This window comes from Mya arenaria, chromosome 8 (genome assembly GCF_026914265.1).
Source record: "Mya arenaria isolate MELC-2E11 chromosome 8, ASM2691426v1".
NCBI classification, from domain to species: domain Eukaryota; kingdom Metazoa; phylum Mollusca; class Bivalvia; order Myida; family Myidae; genus Mya; species Mya arenaria.
In genome coordinates this window covers 33212766-33236747 of record NC_069129.1, presented here as the reverse complement: position 1 = coordinate 33236747, position 23982 = coordinate 33212766, and the positions used below count along the sequence as shown (strand labels likewise).

At 33.7% G+C, this 23982-nt stretch overlaps 1 protein-coding gene across 1 annotated transcript; it reads right to left on the bottom strand.

The window, feature by feature from the left end:
* Positions 1-410: 410 nt before the first annotated feature.
* Positions 411-23413, bottom strand: LOC128242477 (homeobox protein araucan-like). Its single transcript, XM_052959634.1, has 5 exons — positions 23140-23413; positions 18214-18459; positions 12538-12653; positions 9786-10111; positions 411-1965 (listed from the first exon to the last, which is right to left on the bottom strand). The coding sequence occupies exons 2-5, from the start codon at positions 18457-18459 to the stop codon at positions 1247-1249; spliced, it is 1407 nt and encodes a 468-aa protein (XP_052815594.1). The 5' UTR covers positions 23140-23413; the 3' UTR covers positions 411-1246.
* Between the last annotated feature and the right edge of the window lie 569 nt (positions 23414-23982).

Genomic DNA, 23982 nt, shown 5'->3' with positions numbered 1-23982 from the left:
TATGTCGATGGTGTTGGTTTTGAAGTATGAACCTGGCCCTAAACCTAAACCCTGACCTAAACCCTGACCCTAAACCTGAACTTAAACCTAAATCCGACCCTAAACCTAATCCGGACCCTTAGCCGTGTATCATCTTGCCACTAAAACTTCATGTTTTACAGGTCGAGGGTTTTCTTTCTTTCAAAGCTTCGTCAATACAAGCGACATATGTATTTGAACATGTTCATACATTATAACAACGTAACCATAAAAAGCGGATGGCGTTTCAAAATATGAAAGTGTGGTAGACAGCAGTAGCGGTTTATGAGTGATTAACAGCTTCAATCCTTTAAATATGCATCCTGTTTCTTTGTATGTAAATTAGGCTGACAACCACCAAATGGTCGAAAAATGCTGTATGCACAAACACATTAAAATAAATTTTAATATTATGCATTTAAACAACATACAACTTTCATCAAAAATGTTATAAATTAAAACATAATGTCACGTCTTACAAATTTAACTATAACAAATGTCGAAATAGCACAATGTTTGTCAAATATACACACTCGTAAAACAAAGATTTTTGCAAGTCGAATATGTCGTCAAAATGTATGGTGCAAAATTTGTGTCAAAATAATGATATTTCTGATTCTTTTCTTTTCATATACTGTTTGACTTGGAAGTTCAAGACAAGTACAGTAATTCATTTTCTTTGTGAAAGACTCGACTGATTGCGTGAAGACAGGTACAAATCAGATGATAAGTACATATCAGAAGATCGGTAAAAATCAGGAGATCGGTACAACTCAGAAGATTTTCCAATCGATTTCCACGTCGAAATCTGATCACTGTCTTTCGAGTACAAGTTTACTTGTGAGTGTGCTGACCTTTTGAAATGTTGTTAATGTTAAGAATAAAAACAACCTGACTAGAACTCTAATGCTGAAGATAACAACATCAATAATAAAATCATGAAAATAGCACTTAATAGAACAGACAGCACAGCGATAATGGATTTAACAAGCACAACTGTTACAACATTGTACGTATAGCAAGCGAAATACTGCCTATAAGTCTGGTATGATGACACTGGCTTTTCAGTATCTGAGGGACACACCCTGATTCCAATGATGACACTTCAGAGATTAGAGTAAATTATGATTATATTAAATTAGTGATAAATGTGGTAAATTGCGTTTAATAATTAAACATTCAGATATTCTTACATTTGTTTCACATCTTCAATATTTAAATGTTATCTTCACAGCATAACTTTACTTCTAACACGTAACCCGTCCAATTCTCTTGCTGGTGAAAACAAACCAGTCTGCATTCTTGCGGCTTTTTCTACAAGTCCTTCTTTAAACGCTTGTTCTGAAGCTCTGATGGCGGCCAAATGTGACATTGACATTTCTGACTTGGCAGCCGTGGATGCCGACAGAGAATATGGGTAAGAAAGAGTAGTGTGGCTGAAGGAGAAAGGATAACCATTCAACCCAACTGGATACTGCCCAGGTCTAAATGGGTGACTAGTGTGCGCGTTCAAAAACGCTGGTGCGCTTGTCTGACGCGAGCAAACTACCGCCGGTGGTGAATTTTGGGGAGATGAGGATTTACTTGCACTCGAGTTTTCCGTATTACCTAGCACGTCCATAACTGACCATATTTTCGGCCTGGTTGGCTGTTCACTAGAGCTATGTGTACTGTCTGACTTAAAGTTATTATTGTTAGAATTTTTAGACTTATTGTCTTTTCCTTCGTCATCTTCGTCGTCGCCATCACTATTTCGAGATCGAGCAGTAGCTCTTTCGTCATCCGATTTATCATCGTGTAACCTATCGGGGGATCGAGCGCTTGAAAGATCGAGAGATTTAGGATTTGTCAATTCCAAATCGTCGATGCCATCATGAGATTCGTCATCATCGTCGTCGACGCTGATTATTCTTTCAAAAGCCTCGCGGTCCGACGTGGAACTGCGTTCTGAAAATATAAAAGTTAGATTTTGAAGAAGATTTTCTTTCCTTTGAATTCGGGATGATCGCTGGTAAACTAGGGGCGGCTTCACGAATTGATGTTAGAAGGGGCGTATCTTAGGGGCCAGCCTTTTGAGATTCCAACCTCCCTGAGAACCGAAAGGTAAATGGTTCAAATGTTGGTAAGGTGGTTTGGGTTACTAGTACTCTCCCAAGAAAGTTTTTAACGATTTCTAGTCCAAAATGGTGAATTTTAAATATATAACATTATTCTATGCCCACTAAGGTAAATGTATTAAACATAATTCTTTATAAATACTTGAGAAACAACAATGTTTCAGTGTTGCTTTTTATTTTTTATCATTTCAAATGCCTACTGATATTTTTTTTATATATATATCGGTTGTATGTAACCGTTGTGTTTCTTTTTATCATGAGTATTTAAAAAAACACAAAAAACAACAACAACAAATTCTTTCTAAATAGTGTTTGCATGTATTTGTTTGTTTGTTAAGCACGCTTGAATGTATATGTGTTTTATGATAAAAATGCTATATGAATGGGGTATAATAATAATAATAATAATAATAATAATAATAATAATAATAATAATAATTATAATAATAATAATAATAATTATAACAATAATAATTATAACAATAATGAATTCAACTATAATAACAACAACAAAAACAACAACAACAACAAACGTACGTAAAAAACGGTCGATGTATTCATTTGCAGTGTTATTGCATTTTTCACACAAATATGAAGACCCCAAGATTAATTCAAACTTGTAACTAAAGGTTAAACTTTAAACACACGTGGTAACATAAAGACGTTATAAATATTCCTTAATTGAAAGTCGTTTGGTCTTGAAAAAAGTCTTTTGTTGCTAAACACAACAGCACGCGAGCCTGTTGACCTAAACGTTGGAAGCAATCTCAGGTGTTATTTCCAAATTGTATTGAGTCTTTTAATTCTTGTTAATGATGTTCTTACGCTGTTCAAAGAATTCGTTTGACAACGAGGTACTATGATTTCATTATATTTTCCGTTTCATTTAACTTATTGAACGTTTTTCTGTATAAGAACCACACAAACTGTATTGATGTATCGAAAGAGTGTAATAAATCTCCTATCTGAATTATCCGTCCAATAGGAATTAAGAATAAATAAAGAATACTTAAGATCGAATTGACAAAATAAGGTCCCCCATCGAGGAAACAATTTCAAAGTAAACAAGCTTTGTATGAGAAGGCACCAGAGGATCCATTCTTGTCTAAATTACATTCCATGTCCGCTTGTGGGGCGACAATAGTTTCCTATCACAACATAATTACTGCACGAGAGTCTCGCAATTGTTACATGACTTGTGCAAATTAGTTTTCTAGTTGACAGGACACGAGGGCGCTCGTGTGGCCATAATGAATACATGTATGAAGTATTGCTTTTCTCCATTGCTATCATTCTTTAAACTCCTTTGAAAATGATTAGTAACTGTCGAATAACGTTTTAAGATAACATGATCTTTGCAAAATACAGACTAGCACAACAGCAATTTTATGCAATAGCTTGTTTGTTTTGGTTCTGTTTTGTTTGCCAACTTTTGAGTAAGGATGCATGTAAAGATATGTATAGACGGACGAACAGATGACACGAATATATTATGTCAGCCTTTGGGTGAATAAAAAGTTATTGCATTTCCTGCATTTTGAATAAATGCCAAAATAACATCAAAATATTTCCTAGAACATTTATATTTCAAAGGATATGGATCACCGAATTATAGTTATACTAATGGATATAAATAGATATTGCAATTTGTCAAGGGAGGTTATTTGGGAATAAAAAAACAGTTATGTTGTTTTGCTGCATGCACAACCAATATTTGAATATTCATTCACTTCTTTCACAAATTGAAACAAAGTAATTTATCATACCAATACTTATTATGTTAAAATGGGTCCCAGAGTTACGATTCTTGCGCAACATTCAATAGAACATTATTTTCTATTTTCAAGTTTCATTTACTTTCATCCAAACTCGTTCATGTTTTAATAAAAAAGGAAATACTTGATTATACTCTTTATTTTAAGAGAGACAAAAGGGGGAAAATATGCCGCAGAGTTATGGTTCTTATATTGTGTGCGAGTCAAATAGGTATTGCTATTTATTACCTTTAATGTCATTGTGTGTGTTTTTCTAATGAAGGGAAGTAATTAGGTAACAATGGTCACAGAGTCATCATTCCTTAACTGATATAGACAATGCCTTTATCCTCGTATTTAGCTCCCATTATCACGAGCTATTTGCGTGACACGTGCGCTATATGCGAAATAAATGTATTCGGATTCCTTCTAGTAATCCACCTCCTTGAAAAAATGACACATAATTACGACTAATATAAAGCCACGTGCCACCCGCAATGTTGGCCATGTTTTTACACGTGTCAATCACGCGAATTTAAAGGTTTTAACACCTGTACATACGGTGCTTATCTTAAGCACTAAAACATTTAAAATTTAAGATAATTTTTTATCTCAAAATAACAAATCTTTGACATGAAAAAAACACACACTCGCATAATAAACTGTATATCTTTTACATAGTATGATCTTTCTATGATTCAGTTGTAAAATACATCCGCTCTGTTTTATTTTATTCTTACTTATCGCTTTATCAAACACGTTTGAAACATGACATGGCATCAAACGGTGTGGGAATGTATTGGCTACTGTCGACTCTGCAAATGTAATGACGCTGAAGATGTAAAACATGCATCCTGGAAAATGTATACATGTGTTCATCAAATCCGATTTAAGCAGAAAAACTCAGTTTCTCTTTGCTTTTAGAGTATTTAATGTGTTTCGTTGAGAGCATGATTTATATTCCATTATATTAATAAAACAAGATAATATAAAATGCCATATCCAGCTTACATCATCGAAATCATTTTCAATGAATTGATACACAACGAATGAAGCTAATATACTTTAGTGGTCAACATTTTCTTTTTTCCAATGAAAAGGGATTATTTCTCATTTAGCAGTCAGCAGTTATTGATTTAAATCATGTGAAGCGATATATATAAATTGTGGCTGGCCCATTTAGTAGATAATTTACGCAAGAAAATGCAGACCACTAAACAATTAAAGGTCGTTGCGTCGCATCAATCCTTTTATTTAAGTAAGTATGTACTAACAACCGTTTACCATTACTTGGTAATGAAAGCTTTTTAGCAAGTGCCAAAAATCTAAAGGAAATCATGATTTGTGTTACTTTAAAGTTGCTCATTCAAAACCCATAAATGTAAAACAACAATCTTTTGAACAAGATTACGTAGGATTGCAACGATTTTAATACTGGAACTCCTTGTTTGGTCATGCATTTTTTCAACAAAAAATATCAGGGCGCCATATTTTCATGTTGACCAGAGTAAGCGACACGGATCTCAACAATCCAGTAATAATCCATTTCCAAACAGTAGCCAACTTCACAGAAAATCCATCAAGCCCGTATTGCTAGCCAGAAGGGCATAGCCTGACATTTGAGTGACAGCTCAGATACGTTCGGAAGCCACAATAAGCCCGAGGTTGTCCGAATTGATATCCAAGATGGCGGATAACTGATAAAAACACTTTATTTGAGTGTTAAACATTCACAGCGGGCTGCCAGTAACGATAACTTGATTTTGTTGACTTAATGATAAGTCTAAATAGAATTAAATCAACTGTAAAACGAATGATAATCCTGCACACGTATCACTGATGGCGGGTACTAAGTGACATATTTATATTGTTTCACGTTCAGTGAATAGTATTATGGCGAAATCTGATAAAAATCATCGGTAAAGAGGAAATTAATAGTCTAAAGCTGTTAATCGCTATCTCCTGTTGAAACGTTTAATATCGCGAAATCTAAATGTTTTATTTGATATTCCGTTTGTTTGTTACAAAACATTAGGCTTTATCGGGGATGGGTTTTAGGGTTTTTATACAGTTTGCTCGCACCCATTGGCTTCATTATGGCCTGACCCTCAGGAAGAAGCCTAAGGGGGAGGGGATTTTTACCCTTATCAGAAGATGTGTACAGACGAGGATAATTATTTCTAGCCGTAATAGTGGTTGTGTGTGTTTGTTACAACCATGACCGACATTTAAAACGCCCCAGAAAAGAAACAAAATAACTGGTCTTATATAGTAAAGAATAATATGGCTCGAACGGTTTGCGGTAAAATCGGGGCGAAGTCACCATTCATCGAAATAAAAAAGCCACACAAAGAGTTTACTAGATATTCGCATATTTTACATAAATCCGACCTCAAATACGATGTCAAATTATATCTTACTTTATCAACACATAATTAATTAGAAAGATTATACATACATTCGTGTTGGCATGAGCCAAGACAATGGACAAGTTGTCGATAATAGACTGAAAATACCTCGTATAAGAAATTACTTAATCATGCTTTGTTAAACGATTCGGACTTAATGACCACAAAAATACGATTTTATCAATTAGTACCAAACTACCTCCACAAACGTTTACAGCATTAAAAGCACAGCTCCGGTTTTTCAGAATAACACAATAAGCCAAAAATAAACACATAAACATTCTATTACTTTCATTTTCGATATGAGGACAAAAGCTGCTCTTTAAATGCAAGTGTTTCATTTGCTGACATAATTTAGCGCGTCATTTTGTTTGGCAAATACTAAATCGGTTGTCTGTGTGTTGGTTCTTCCAGACGGCTACTTCTGTTTTCTGATAATTTGCATAGTACAATGTAAGTATACGTCTGTGGCAGATGCTCAAAGGGACTTGCTCATGTTTTTTTAAAATATATTTTTTCCGTTATGACAAAATAAAGTGTGGCAAATCATTCCTGTTTAAACTAAGGTACTGACGTCAGGAATCCTTCAACAAATGTTGATATATTCTCAAATATTGTGTATGAAGTCCATATAATATTTTTCGCTCGCTCGCTCCAATTTTTTGTGGCAAAAATTCGAGGAACTAAACATTAATTTGGTGTGGCCTAAGTGTATTTTTTTCTGCATTTTCGGTACCAAAAAGTTAAATTGTTATAATATAAGTGTTTTCAGATGCATTACCATCAAAACATGAGCGAGTCCCTTTAAAAGTGCGCATGCCTCGTCATTGTCTGGGTTATTACGGCGTAGGCTGTCGAGATTATTCCGTAATAGCTTGAACCTAATTTTCGTCGTTTTAGAATATGTTCAAACCGCAAGTATATGAACTTAGTAATTAAAATAAATGGAGGAAAGAAAAAACATTTACTGCCCATGTCGTACATTTGTAAACACGTATAATTTCAATCATGAGCGGAAATTGTTCATTTGATTTCAAGATAATTCATCCGGGGTCTGTCCTCGGATCAAAGATGGCGACCCACGTTAGTGTTAAACCGGTTATCTAATAACATCGGGCTGGGTATCTTAAATGGATCTGAAAGCGATACATTTAACCTTTTGTCAAAATCTAACCGAATAAACACGTCAAAACTACGAAATCAGACACAGAAGAAGTGTCAGCAAATTGGAAATAGAGAATTACAGCATTGTATAGTGAAATGATAAAATCAAAACACACGTCGGCGACATGTAATGTCAAAGATGTGAATAGAGGCTAACTTTTATGAATGAACTAATTCAGAAATAAACATTAATCACTTGTAAATTAAAGGGCAGTGGCTCATGAATAAATTTAAAGGTGCATCCTTTCAATGCAATCTTGATTATATGTGCGGCGAATATTCCATATACGGTGATGTTTTTGTTTTGTTATTTTCAAATGTAATCAGGCAGTTATGAAACTTAATTAATGTCAAGGATTTGACGTGACAAAACGACAATTAACTATGTAATACATTATTTGAAAGGAAAGACAAACGCATTTAACATACTTTAAATGAGCTGCGGTTTAGACCATTTTACTTTATAATATTCACCCAGATTATTGTCCAATCAGGTGTATGGATTTTTAATATTGAGAGGTGTCAAATGCATTTATACTCAGCCACTGTCAAATGTCAAAGATAGAAGTCTAAATATAGTTTTCCATATTCTGTGCCGTTTTTGAGTACTTGTATAGCCGTTTTATGTTATACTAAACTAATTCAAAGTGAAAATTTAATTGCCTATATAATTGTAACGTATTTGTAACATGTATCTGTATATTTCTGTAATATCTGATTGTACCATAAACATCTTCAGCAAGTTGGGTAGGGCGGGATAAAGAATCAATCAATAAATCATTCAAAAAATTATAATGCTATGTGTTTGACATTTTGAAGTTCAAACTTATGAAACAGAAAACAGACAATATTAGATAATATATCGTTTCGAAAAATATGTGTTATTAACACAAGATATATTTACAAATGTTAACCGGTCATCCATAAAAAAAGCTTACAAACACTTTAGCATTGAACTGGCAACATTACCGGAGTGCGTGTGTCCCTTTAAAATTAATCGCGTTATCACAAAACCTAATTCAGCTTGTGCGTGATATAAGTCATATTTGTAAATTTGTCCTCAGACAAGGGGCCTTAATATGGCTGCAGCCCTGCACATAGCCACACAGGACGCCGAGGCCCGTCAAGGTGGCCAGATGATGGCAGGTGCGCTCAGGAAAAAGCTCTTATCTCACCACAAGCAGTCAATTGTAAATAATTCATCCTCAATGATGAAACATTCCTAGATAATTCGTAACAAAATCAATAGGTATATCTTCGACAAAAAGATAATATTATCGTATTATTTTCATTGAGATGATTCACAAATGTTTAAAGTTGTCAAAATAGGACTGGGCCTCATTAATTTCAATCATTTTTGTGCAATGAATTACGTATTTTGATAAAGAAATCCACTGATTTTCAGCTTTGAAGGAGTCAGAATGTTTGCAAGACATTTATTTCGCTTTGTTCATGTATATAAAACATGAATTTGTTAAACTTTTTTTCACCGTTTTCCCGACTTTAACATTTACATTTCATCATGGCGATTACCACAGATGTTTAAGACGTTAGTCTTTTTTCATTTTCTATGAATACAAACTGGATTTGATCAACCAAAATGTCACAGTGTAAATAAATAATGATATCTCCATAAAACATGTAACATTTTGTTCTCATGGCATCATTAAGACCATTGCATTTCAATGAACCTTCACTTATTACATCTGTTATTGAACATTTATTTTCTTATTACCAAGCATGTAACATATGTAGCAAGTAAACGCTTAATATTAGAACTTAAGACATCAGAATATCATTATGAGCTAATTTACAGCCATTAAATTGAGAATTAATGAGTAAAGAGACATGATTAAAACGTTCAAATGCAATAATCAGAACATGCAAGGCGACAGCTTTCCGAGGACATGTTGTTGAAATGTTTCTTTTATGGTATTTATAGCTTTCATTGAACTTTGGTAACTAATCGATACAAATAGCAATGTCCTGAATATAACAGTCCATGGTAGGGCTCGATCCCTCGACATCAACACCTCGTTAACATATAAATACAAGTGACTGTATCCCCTAAAGAGGATCATTTCAGGGCTTGGACCCACGAAATTAATAACTGGTTAACACATATATATCAGATAACCGAACTCTCTTATGTAGTTCCCTAAATATATCTACTAAATGTGGGTAAAATTACGCATTTTCTCCATTTTAATGCGAACAGAATCAATTATACCTTCTCTGTGGTATTTTTCATATTATCATTACTATGCCTTAACCAAAAAGTGACGTAATATGTAATCATAGTGACGTAACAAAATCATACGTACCATGATTATCAGAGGCATTCACGTGCGAACTGTCGGACTCAATGCCGTTGATTTTAGCCTCCATATCTTCGTCACCACTGACGTCATCCTCAGAACGATTACGTGGTGACCACGTCATCTTATTTTCCTTTTTCAAGCGCCTCCTAGCGTTGGCGAACCAAGTTGAGACTTGGGTGAGTGTCATTTTTGTTATTATCGCCAGCATAATCTTCTCGCCTTTTGTTGGATATGGGTTTTTGCGGTGTTCATAAAGCCAAGCTTTTAACGTGTTTGTAGTTTCTCTAGTAGCGTTCTTACGTCTGGCATTCAAATCCAGACCACCGTAACTGGAAGTGAAAACGCTGACGTTAACGCATACGTGTAACATGTAAAATTTAACGATATAAATACTAATAAAAATTGCGGTATATGACTTCGGTAAATAAAAAACGTGGTCTATGAAATAAAAATATAATCATAGTGTAACCATAAAGACATTAACTATGAATACGTTGAACTAATTCATCGTTGAATAACTTAAAAACACATGGACTAATTTGAATATGTACTACAAGGCGTAACAGTGTGTTCTTTTTTTATTTACGTTGCTTTAAGATAATTGAAAAAAACAGTAAACAAGAATGTTTCTGATGTCGTATGTCATATGTCGATTACCGTATGTTCAGCCAACTTCACACAGCTCCCTTCTATTTATTAAATAAGCATGATAAAACGCGTTTATTTTCATTATTAAAATATCGTTATTTTATTGATAATTCATTTAATGTACACTAGGATTAGCAGTCGAATCTAGCTTAATATAACCTAAATATATATAATAGTGCTATCATTGTATAAGTACATTACGGCATGCTGTTTTATATGTAACTCATTTGTTGTAATTTATGTTCTTAAAGTATTGGGTTGAAACTGTATTCTCTCATAACTCAAAGTTTCATTTGCAATACATTTTACTGTAATAATGATTTACATATGTGCTGTATTGATAAAACTTAATGTATTGGTTTTATGTTGTGTAAATACATACTAAATCTTAATTTAAAACCTTTTAGTGATTTTCATATTTTAACTAAATGGGCGAGCCACTGTTTATATCAACCGCTTCACCTGATTTAAATCAATGCAACTGAACAATGTTTCAACTGAAAGAAATGTATTGAAAATACTGTCTTCTGATTGAACAAAATAAAATGATGAACACTTGATACTGTAAGTGGACACAGCATACAAATGTATATAATTATGTATATATGCATATATGGCAGTAGAGCCACATGCTTTGTCATGGCTAACGGCTTGTCAAGTTAATTTCAATGATCACCTTAATGAATTCACTGTCCTCTTTCCGTTCTCGTTTATTACGTTTCTTCTTATTTACATATACATTTGTTTCATTTACATGTGTCAACTTATGTATTCTGCATCAGGTTAAGTGTCAAACGAATCGTTAGCGTCTGTCAAACTTACAAAACATGGATGAAAAGTGGAACATTGAGTATTTTATAGACATCAAAGCGAGGACAAAGAAAAGCGATAAAATATCGGCGATTATTGCTGATGCTGTCAGTGAGGGATAAATTATGCCATGAAAATAGCAGTCAGCCACCATCGTGGAAATAGCCGTACAAAACCAAGCATCAATATTAGGCTCGTTTTTGTTGTTAATTGGCCATAAAAAAACGACTGTTCACCATATCGCATGCCAGAGGGGGACGAGAGATGAGAGGGGTGGTATCAGTGACGGGGTTTCATGCACGTGGCGCTCTCGTGCGTTCGCTAAACAGACTGCCCGTGAAAGTGCTCAACAGTCATCATTAGGGGCAATTGAATAATTGAATAATACCTAAATATGTGACTCTTCGATTTAGCCTTTTGTTCGCGAACTGTTAAATCAAATCGCAAACAAAACGACAAATGTTAAAAAAAACTAGCGAAGCTCCGCGCAAACGTGCTTGTGTTCTGATTAGATTTATTGAGTTTCGGTTTTTATTTCTGATGATGGATTTTTAGATTGATACAATGGTCATGAACTACTTTACGCATATTTTCTTTGCTAACAAATAAAATCAATACTTTGTTAAGGTTTAGTCAGAGATTATTTAACAATCAGTCAATACAGACCTATACTGTTACCTAAAATAGGTGTTTGTTTATCATGATTAAAGTCACATGTGACATTTTTTTAAAGCAGACTTTTTAGGTACAATTTTATTAAACAAATTCACTCATGTATTTCTTTCTATAATGTTTCAGTTAATTGACTGATTTATCGATTCATTCATGATTGATTGATTGATTTGTGTATTCATATTTTTATTAACTTACTTATTTTGTGTTTGTTTGTTTATTTATGTGTTTGTTTGTATTTACAATGTTTATAGTTTATTTATTTATTTATTTATTTATTTATTTATTAATTAATTTATTTATTTATTTATTTATTTATTTATTTATTTATTTATTTATTTATTTATTTATTTATTTGTTTTTCTTTATTTTATCTATTTTAGTTATTTATTTATTTCATCTATACTATCTGTTTTATATATTTATTTTTTTATCTTTTTGATAAAAAAAATGTTATTTGATTTTTATTCATTTGTCTATCTATCTACTACAAATACACAATACATTTATGTTTTGATCTCATAAAACATTGTGCACTAATATGAAAGTTATTGATTGCGACAGACAGCTAGATTTAATTGTGTAAATTAAATCCAATCACAAAAACATTGCATAAATAACATACCCAGCCCCATAGGGATAAAGAGCCATGTTGGGGTCGTAGGGGAAGCATCCTCCCTGGGCCGCCAGAGCTCTCCAAGCCTCCGACCCTTCCTTCATGTCGAAAGCCGCTGGGTTCGCCTAAACAGACAGAATAATACTTATTTGAAGTATGATTTCGGACAAACTCAATAAAAAGATATGTTGTCTAACTAATGTATAATGATCATATATATTTTGTTATAATCACATAATGCTGGGGTTTCGTTTTTTAAAGTCAGCACAGTTTTCACTCCATTTTTGTGCGTTCCAAATTTAATTTCAAATGACTTTAGAAAGATGTGGTAAAACAAAGAAAACTGCAACTTCAATCTTTCAAATGATAATTAGTTTGTCAAAACATCCTGTACTAAAATACATGTGGTATACTAGTATACCACCATTTATGACAGTTTGCATTTAATTTCATACCAGCATTGTCTTGCTAAGTATAAATTTGCATAAGCCGCAGCGATCTACCAGTATTCAATATACAGAGAGCCGTGTTATGACAAATTGTTAACATTATTTGCTCTTTGAAACTTAAACCAAGTGATGATGAATGACTGATAAATTTATCATTTTTGATAATTTATAAGGACTTCAAGAGGAATATCCATTAGGGCGAGTGTTGTTTGGGTATGATTTATGATGAAATATGAACACCGACGGCCTGCCACTTTACCAAATTTGAGTGAAATCGACATCAGTCATAACCAATTTTTAAACGAAAAACATGAACATCGTGTTTTGTATGCGAACAGCGGGTTTTTCTCAGGTTTAAGTGATACTCTTTCATTAAAACGTAGCAAAACCCCCGCTGGTTAGAAATAATTTTAACTGCAGTGTCCAATCAAAATTTGTCAAAGATAAATTACGAGCGCACACCGGTGATCATGCAAAATTACAAGTCCGAGAAAACAGCACAGTGGTAAATTTGTTGGATGCTCCCCGTGTGCATAAGGTGAGCGCTGTACGAATTTAAAACTGGTTTTGTAATGGGAGTCAAGTCATTTATCATTATTGGATAACAAGGGTTAAAAGGCAAATCAGTTTCGTATTCTCTGAATATCGTCTTACCTGATCCTTTATCATTTAGTGTCAAAAAGTGCACAGTGCACACATTGAAATGTAAGACTTGTGACCAATCATCAATTTTGTCAGTACTTTTGTATTCAAAGTCGACGTTTTGATTTATTCAATTGTTTGTTTTCTAACCCCTTCTATGACACGTTTTATTGTGGCCAGTATTGGGTTATTATTTACAACTGAACGATTAGCATAATATGCACAGGGGAAAAACATACACAGTAAAGATTAACTGGGGATATTCGCTTCCACTACTTTATCAAATCGCAGGCAAAAAATAGAGAGAGAAAGCGACCTGCTTTCAACAATATATCTAAAAATATGGCGCTGAAAGATGTCATACTTAAGAAACGTCGCTCATAATTTACAGATAATATCTCGACATGCACAGTTGGAGAGCGAGCGATAAGAAAGTATTTAGCCCGAAATACCTACAATCCGCCATCAAACTTAATATACATTCTCAACCGAAGCTCGGGGACAGGTGCCGGCTAGAATGTTCAACAAGCTTTTGGAAGAGAAAACATCCCTCAAACTTGCTACTTTTCGGCTTTTCCGAGATATCTGGAGGCGTAAAGCGATGTTCTTGTCACTGAGAATCAAGTCGCCCGGTGGCTGATCGCGGTTTTACGTTTGCTATTGTTTGTCATTTGGCTAAAAAACATGGATAACCGGCATTCAATCGGTTCCCATTTGGATTTGCACATTCTCCGGCGGCTTTCCTGACAGCATTATCTATGTCTGATTACCGAAGTAATGTTGTTAGTAAATTAATATGTGTTCACTTCAGCCAAGACGTACCCAAACATGACAGATATTCTACTGCGACTGTTGTGTTTTCTGGCAACTATAAACATGGCCGTTCGTGTGCTCAGGATACAGGCGAGAATTATGTATCTATTGCGTCTTAAACTATGGAGTATATTAACGTATATTATAAAAGTTAGTTGAATTCTTAAGAAAAATAATAATTCCAAAGTGAGTGCACAGCCGAACCAGGATCTGTAGAACGCTTACCATTCACACAATCATTCTTAGTACAGTTGCAATTATATGTAGACCAATACGAATCGAGCTTTATTCAAGCTTCTTACTGTGTCATAGCAGGCCCCCAGACAGGTATAGTATACAAACTTGATGTAATGTTCGATAGCTCAACCGAAAGCGCTGTAGACGTTTTTTCTCAAGTTCGAATCAATTTTGTCCACTACAGTTACTTTTAAAATCATAAAATTTATACTTTGTCAGTCAACTAGTTTTACAAAATATAGTTAGCAGACAATCGTCCTATGGAATATATACAAGCGAAAATTTGATTTCTCATTGGTCCATAAATACAATGCATCTCATATACTAAATTGGATCACAATGTGGTCCATTTGTATATTTCTTTCTCGTATAGGATGGTTTGATTTATAACATGCGCGATTGTGTCAAAATAGGTTTTGTGTGTGAGCAGTTTACTTTCAGAATTGGAATAAAACTCGATGGCCAATAAATAGTCTCACAGTTGAAAGAAACAAAACAAATACTCAAAACGATAGCACTACGTTATAATCATGTAACAAAGAAACGAATCAAATAGTTTGACATGACACAAGTAAAAATGTCTAGAGTAAATTTGCAATCATAATAATAAAATAAACAAAAGCATTCAACGTCTTCTCCGCTGTTAACAAAGTTAATATTAATGCAAAAGTGATATATTTGCACAGCCCTGAACGCAGGTAGGAATAATTCATCTCCCTGGTTAAATATGGTCCAGCACGTTTCAGACATTTATTGAATTCATAAAATCAAAATGATTAACTGTTTAGTTGTCCGAATCAGAAGACGGGTCCGTGATAGGGTCATCGCTCAAACACACTAACTTGACCTCAGCCTCAGTTTCGATCTGACCTTTCACACATTCGGACCCTCTCGGTGTCACCTAATCCGCCTTCAAAGAGTAAACAAGGCGTTGCAACTGCGCATCGTATTGAGCGCATGCGTTTCAAGAGAGGTAATTATTTACGCGGAAAAATAATTATTTAAGGGAACGTTTTCAATACTGGGATAATGAGTGTCGAATTCGGACTGTCAATCGTCATGTTAAATGAGTGTGCTTTATAAATAGGGAGAGTTTAGAGCTGAGTTCGATATCCTAACATAATAAAACCTAACAATTTGAATATATTGATCAAGGACAGTATGATAGCGCTGAGAAATTCCGTATAACTTAGAATATAATTATTTTGCAAAATAATAACTTCAATTTAAAACCAGTAAAATAATAATTCTTTGTAATATAAAAAAAACCTTTAGCGGTAAAATCATATCTGGTTATTCTGAAATAAGGGTCTTATATAATATGAATTCCTTGTATAATTTGTATTTGATAAAAATACCCTCTAATTTAAAGTATTCTTTTCAAAACATGTCTACACCGGTACATAACAAAAAGTCTAACTACCTTCTGTACCTGTTATTAAAATATCGTGTACCTAAAACGCTATTTCGATGCAACTTATAACAGTGAAATTAGATACATAAATTTCATAAACTGAATACTCATTAAAATAACTATGCTTAAAAATAAAAATAGCATGCCATTTCAGACTATACAGAGTATGCGTGCGACAAATTCCTTTGTCATTAAAGAAATGCAACACTTTTGCTCAAATTATTATGTCATTGAGGAGAAAGTTATCTCGTCTGAAAGTGAAATGTTACACGTGTTTGTGGTGTCATGTGGTAACATGAGCAACCTGCCTCGTGTGTCACATGGCACACCTATACCAAGCCGATCAAAGGTCAAGGTTAAATATAAGCTGACCTTCGCGCCTTTATAACCTGTTGCGTTTTCTTTTATACTGTCATTTTAAAAGAAATACAGACATACTCTTACAATATATAATATTAGTTTTCGAGTAGACAGATAATATGTATGAAACAATTTACTGCTCTTAATATATCCTTTCACAAAAGTGAACAATCCATCACAGTTTTGTCGGTTGTGAAATATGTTCACACGCATCACATTTTCTTTTGGAAAATGTTCTCAAAACACACAAAGGCTGAAACATAATATATTAGTATATTCTAGCTATTGCCTATTTTTAAAAAATCCTTTAAAAATCTTATCTCGTTTCTAAGCAGCCTGCTATTGTTGCAAACAACTAAACCAAAATAATTTAAAAACCTAGTTTGATAAAAATGCCTGGACCATCACAAAAAATATATTTCATTTAACCACATTGCATATTTGCAGTTTTGAGATGAAATGAAACCCATGATTGAAAAATAAATAGGTTAATTACGAAAAGATACACTTCAATGGCATAACTAAGCAATACATGTCATTACTAAGTTGTTTATCTGCTATAAAGATAGCTAATTAATATGAACTGTTTCAATATTAACTCCTTGAATAAGAACGTTTTTTTTTTTTGTGAATATGTATAGTTTTTTAGTCGATGTCTTCATATGTTGATAATATTTTTGAGCTCATCATTATCTAGACTTAAGTACAAAATCCGGACAACTCAGTGCTAAGCCATTATGGAGCTTAACATTGTCTTTGACTTTGTGTACTAGTTGACAATATCAATGCACCTTATCTAGTCATTTATAATTACCTTGCATGTTTCATTTGTCATAATATAATAAAAACCTGTGCAGACCTCTAATGAAGCATGCTTAATCAAAGAAACCCTATGCATATTTAATCGTACAAGTCACCAAAGCCTCAGTATAATATGCCACACATGGTCAAATAAAGTCTTATCCATCTAAAAATGGCTTCTGACTACAAATGTTGACATCAGGGCGTGATGTGCTGTACAAGGCTACATTGTTTAATATTTTTAAACAAGATCAGATATGCTTTGGATAATTACTCATAGATTAGCGATATCCGTACAGATAGTGGTTCGAATATACCTAAGCGACGCAGCGTACCGTGGATGTTTCGCATTGTCTTTTGTAATGTTAGTTATACGACATATTTGCGGAGGGACAGGTGTCTTATTCACAGTTCATGACCTCGTTTCAATCAGATCCATCTAAACCAGACAGTTTGCAGCGCTTGACAATTTTAATTGAATTTGGATAGTCCCTCATAATAAACTATTCAACATTGCGTCGAGTCCGTACTAAATACGTAATGGTCCAGAATGATCAGTTGTGTATCTTTGAATCTAATAAGTTCAAATATCTTGCATGATGCATTTTGAAAATTAACAAAAACAAAGCATCTGTTTCCTGAATATAGAACCGAATACGTCATTTAAATATAAATATCAAATCTATTATAGAGGACCTGTACCGAATGACAGAAACACAATGTACTGAGTAAACCGATTTTATGAAATTATACGGCAATGTTAATTGTCAAATATATCTGCCATAAAAAATCCCATATATTATGGGATGATAGCTATTTCATTTCCGCTGTAAAAAAACGTTGTCATATATCACTCGGTTATTTAAAAAAACTCTCAGCAAAAATACCCCCCCCCCAAAAAAAAAAAAAATAATCCTTTTTATAGAGCTAATGACGCAGTGCATATTGGATGGTTTAATAAATACTTACCAGAGGTGAATAGAACGCCGAACCCTCGGCGCCAAGGGGCACATAACCCTGAGCGGCTCCAGCCGCATAGGCAGCCGCTGACGCTCCGTATACGGACTCAGGAAGCGCCTGAACGCGAGAGTAATTGAGGAGGGCCGTCCCGTACTGGCACGAACAGATCGTCTGCCCAGTGTGGGGATCCGTCATAATCGGGCGCCCATTCTCGCAGCACGCGCGGGATGACGTCACCGTGCCGCTAGATGACATCTGGAAACAGATAGTTAAACTAAACAGTGATTCAAGCAAAATCTAACATACCTTACGTACAATCAAATGAGAGCTGTGTGTTTCAAAGGTCAATATCATTATTTTAAGTTTTTAAATTGAGTTTATATCGTAGCGTAACCTGGTCAGTTGTATCTTACTGATGTTGCAACTGCTAGTAATGATTGTGCAATTCGAATAAAACGTGTTGATGTATTTTCTCTTACTGTCGTTGGTTGTGGTGTTGTTGGCATCTTTAGTGTTGTTGTTGCTTTTGTGATGATTAGACCCGTTAAATCGATTTTTTTAAAATATTCCGTTTTAAAGGTATGGAGTTTACAAGAGGTGGATTGTATATATACGTGACCCCATGAGTATTATATTGGTAACAAGAGGTGGATAGTATATTTACGTGACCAATGGGTATAATATTGTTCCATGTAGCCAAACCAGAATCGCTGTAAGCTATGAGGCGCCATATACGACGTGGCGTGACTCGTGTAAACTAGTCCAGTAAATAATTACGTTGATGAACATATCGTTGCTTGTACATATCGTGTGGAGTAACAGAAATATACCCGAAGGCTCATCTCCGGCTTATAGTCATGGACAGATAAGGCCAGTCGGCATGTAAGAATGCTTAATCCAATTAATAATCTATGGTCAGTGTGCATGTAAGTCATCACAATCTTGGAAATCCACGCTGGTCAAAACAAACATGGTGTTTATCTGGAAAGGAAATCTGGATAAAATCACGCGAGCAAATATAGAAGTTGGCGTCTTACAATATGTATAATTGACCATTGTGTTTATTAATTAATTCTGCATGCACGGATATGGCTCGCTAGTTTATGATGTCGGGGTTGCGCTTTTATATGGAGATAGTTTTAGCCCTTGTAAAAATTCTAATTTAAAAAGAATAGCATATTAATCAGTTGTTATTAAAACCGCCCCGACATGTCAAAACGGCTTTATAGACAAACATTCCAGACAAGTGACCAAACACTTTTAAAAGGCTTCAAATTCCAATAAAGTTTTGATAAATGTAATATTTTTAAACAAATATTTGTCTTTATCAATTTCGTTTCGTGTATTTCTTTTTGAAGAACGCATAAGATTTATATTAAAAAAATAAACATTTTTCAGTTTTATTCCCATACAAAATAATAAACAAATTAATTTGTAATTAGGCAATATCAAAAATGTAAATTAAGGAAATGAACGGAAACACGCTATTTCTCCCTTTTTGAGAATTGATGACAGCTTTCACAAATTTTATGAATGGAACCACAACTTGGGAGTTTTATGGGTTTACGGTAGTAAACCGGAAAATGCATATTATGTTTAATGGTTTCGTGAGATTTACCTAAGGATTTAAATGAAATAAAACTTATTGAGGTCTGCACTTCAGCGTTAAGAACATGTTATAAAATGTACGAGTATTATAGTATATGCGTTAGAGAAAATAGATTCATTTCCTCACTAATGTACTGTATATTTATAAATTTAAACTAGCACAGTCTACATCATAATTTTATATAACATATATTGTATAACATGTTTTCAATGATTTGGTATGTTGATATCAACTTTCATTTCACGCAGATTAAAAAAAATGTTTATTCGTATTAAACAATTTTTACAGTTAAAATAAACCTTCGAAAAATAAATACATTGGACGCAATTTGCAAAAGAAAAAATGCAGCGAATTAAATTACATTTTTTTTCGAACATTAATTTTGACAGTTTTCTGTTCAGTACATGAAGCTAGTACATTTGACGTAACGATCTAACCGCCATCATTAAACAGAAGCAGCACAATTCCTTCAACAATTAATGCACCGTGACGTTGGAAATTAACATTTCTGAGTTGGCCGTCCATATCAGTCGCTTAATTAGGAAGAACCAGAAACCAGAGTAGGATCGTGTCCTAAGCACGCGGGCAATAATCTTTGAAATAAATGACCAACGATTAAATGTAATCGTCAACTGACAATTGCTATTTTTATGGACGTCAACTTTTTAACTAGGGTTATATCATTTTAATTATTCGCTTGACAGAAAATAGTTCTGGCACTTTCGGTATCTTTAGATATCTCGTATTTATCAGTGCGCAGGCGCGAGACAGAAATATGGAACTCTTCACATACGTGATATGGAGGTGCATTTAGACACTTGTTACACATACACTTCACATAATTAATGTAATAAGAGACATTTTGCTATCTATGTAAGTAAAAACTTGTTTTAACAAGGGCTCTGGTAAAAAAGTTTCGACAAAACTGTTATTATAAGTTTTAAATGCATTTTTTCCTTCTCGTATGAACTACATGTTTATAGAAGATTGCTTATAACAAAGAAACCAATCGCTGCTAAAAACTGTAATTAATCAGACAAAGACTATCAATATATAAAAGTGTGTTCTTAATTTCTTATTTTTATATCAATGGCATAAATCAGAAATTCAGGACAAGATCGAACGTAATAGTAAGATTGAAAAAAATACTTGATCTTAAAACGTTTTTTGAACGCCAAGACGGTTTATTTTATGACTTCATAAAAATCCCATATCACGTTTTGTAGATATATAAAGTTTTATTAAATATCTTTTAAACTAATAAAATAATACGAACTATTTTTCTATTCTTTAATTTTTCCCCTCATTGATTACCATGATATAATTGTGGAGTTCTGTTTACTTGTGTGTCTGTTTGAAAACATTAAAACATGCGCTTGTACCATTATTCATTTTGTTCTTTTATGCATGCAATATTTAATATGTATATTTGTTTTTATGTTAATTACGATGAGCTATATATGTCAAGTTAAATAAACATTATGTTCTGTTCTGTACTGTACTGTACTGTACTGTACTGTACTGTACTGTTCTGTTCTGTTCTGTTCTGTTCTGTTCTGTAATGTTGTGACGTGTGGGATGCCAAGCTGTTGAAATATTTACAAACTTACTAAATTCGTTTTATCAACACAATGCCGCATATTTTCATGTTTACTGTAATATTATTATGACACTCACAAAAACATTCTTGTAAATTCACGCGAAAAGATTATATTGTATGATATTGACGCTATGCAAATACAAAACCTGATCATGATATATGAACGGTGAGTGTTGTTAGAAAAAACGTGACAGCCGTCAGGATTTTGTAATAAATTTTACATATAAACCTTCTGCTTTGATCTTTAAAAATCGTCAATTATGAACGGAAGATCTAAGAAGTGCTTGCATTTTAATTGTAAAATAATTAGAAGTTCCATTAGGACATGAATCATCATTTAATAATGTAATATTTATATCCACTTCATTAAGAATCGGGTAACTAACTAAGAGATTTATTTTAACAGAAATGATAAACTTTTATATACTTTTTGTGGTCAACATAATATTTTGTCAATTGAGAAGGGTGTACACTTCAGATTTTACATTACATTTATTTCAGTAAATCAGCAGTCAGACGTTATAGACTTCAATCAGGTGAAGCGGTGGATATAAACAATATTAGTGGGTTGTTTACACAATATTATGTAGACCACTAAAATTAAGGATTATTGGCATTTCCTATCACAAAAGAAATGGTTATGGGACTGCATGACATCAAACCATGTTTTGAAAAAAACATACAAACAACTTTTTAACAATTTCTAAAAGTTCACACATGTGTTGTTCAATACAGTAATAAAGAATGAATCTTAAAGCACCCGCAATTATTTCCGTGCAAGCGTTATTTTCTTCAAATGACAATTTATATAATATTTATACATTTATGTCACTTTCATTTTATGTTACAAACTAATGCGTGGTCGCTTACATCAATCAATCACAAACAAATCATAATGCAACAGGCAGAAGGTACATAATAAAACTGATTCACTGGCATATGGCGAAAACAAGTTGTTAAGAGATTTATTGAGGATAAACTTCAAAATCAAACAAAACTCGAACACAGTTCTCACTTTTTATTCCTCCAATTCCGTTATATTTCGATAATTACTGATTAAAACCACCGACTCTCGCCATTTCACAAAACTATCACAGATTCCTAGCAAAGATGCGCTTTTGCTAAATTGTTTAAAATCACGCGAATCGTTTCAACATGTACAGACATTGCTCAGAACTGATGGAAATACCGTCAAGCATCACGCAAGTTTTATTACAAAGACAACTTTAAATGCACTTAAGAAATTGCGTGTTTCCAAGTGGGGTTACTATAAAGGTGTAACGGTTTATATATATTTAGCATATATTATGGCTCATTACGAACATGTCAGTAAAAAAAAGATGTTTTCTCCTCTTTCTTTTCATTGAATTACAAACAAATGTTTAGCATTTTTTTCCATCTTGCTATGACCCTTGTTTTTCTCTGGATGTAGCTTTAAAAATATAACTTGTTCTTTAATTAAATATTGAAGCTACTCTAAGTCTTAACCTTGACAATACTGAACAGTTAACAATGCATGTAGTCGGTTAACATTCGCTTGAAACATTGTCAGCAATTCAATCATACTTGTATAAATACTAATAAAATAAACATATAATGTATCGTTAAGTGCAGATATTAATAAACACCAAGTGATACATCCTTCTATGTTCTATCATATTCACTCGTACGTTTAAAACGTAACGTTGGAATACTATCAAAAACACCGTATAGTTAGGTAGCTTACCACGGTTCTTGAAACTTTGTCCGCCAGTATGCTTATCAGGGATGACAGTAATCGAATAAGTTCGAATTCACACTTGTTCCATAACAGTCGGCGTAGGTCCAAAACTAAAAGTTTAATTCTGCCCGCAGGTGTTGTGTGTGCGGTTCGTGTTGAAATATTAGTACATACAGTTTATAATCCACTTTTTTGTTAAAAATGTTACTAAGTCCTTGTATTACCCGTGTCAATCTTGTATACAGCTTGTAAAACACTATGTGCACTAATACTGAAACAACTTCACATTATAATACAAAATCTTTTTGTATGTTTGAAATGTAACCTTGCGATAATTTTATCGCGAAGCGAATGCCACACGCCTAGCGCAGAGCGCATTGGTTCAGAGCGCAGTGGGCCGGTCTAATCGATACCGCGTTAACCAGTACGGGAGCCGTAAAATAAACATATTTTGAAGTAGGCGGGGAATTGTGGGATATGCGCGTTTCAATTACGGTGTCCGGATTCCGGGGAGTTTGCGGAACAAAATCCGACAATATTCTTAACTTGTTCCACAGTTGGTGAAGAGTGTCTCACAAGATTCATTTAATCATATAATTGAAATCCGGGACGCGGGGAAAGCTAGTTGAAATTAGGGAGCTGCTTAAATAAGCTATTTTGATATTGAGCTCATTCGTCACAGAAAATAAATCTCGACAATTTTAACCTTTATACAACCAGAATCTTTTACTTGTTTTAACCAAACACAGTTAAAGGCACTAATAGTGTTGAACTTAGAACGCCAAAAAATAAAGTGATTTTTTTATATTTTACTTGTAAAGGGCGACACTGAATGCAATATTATTTTGC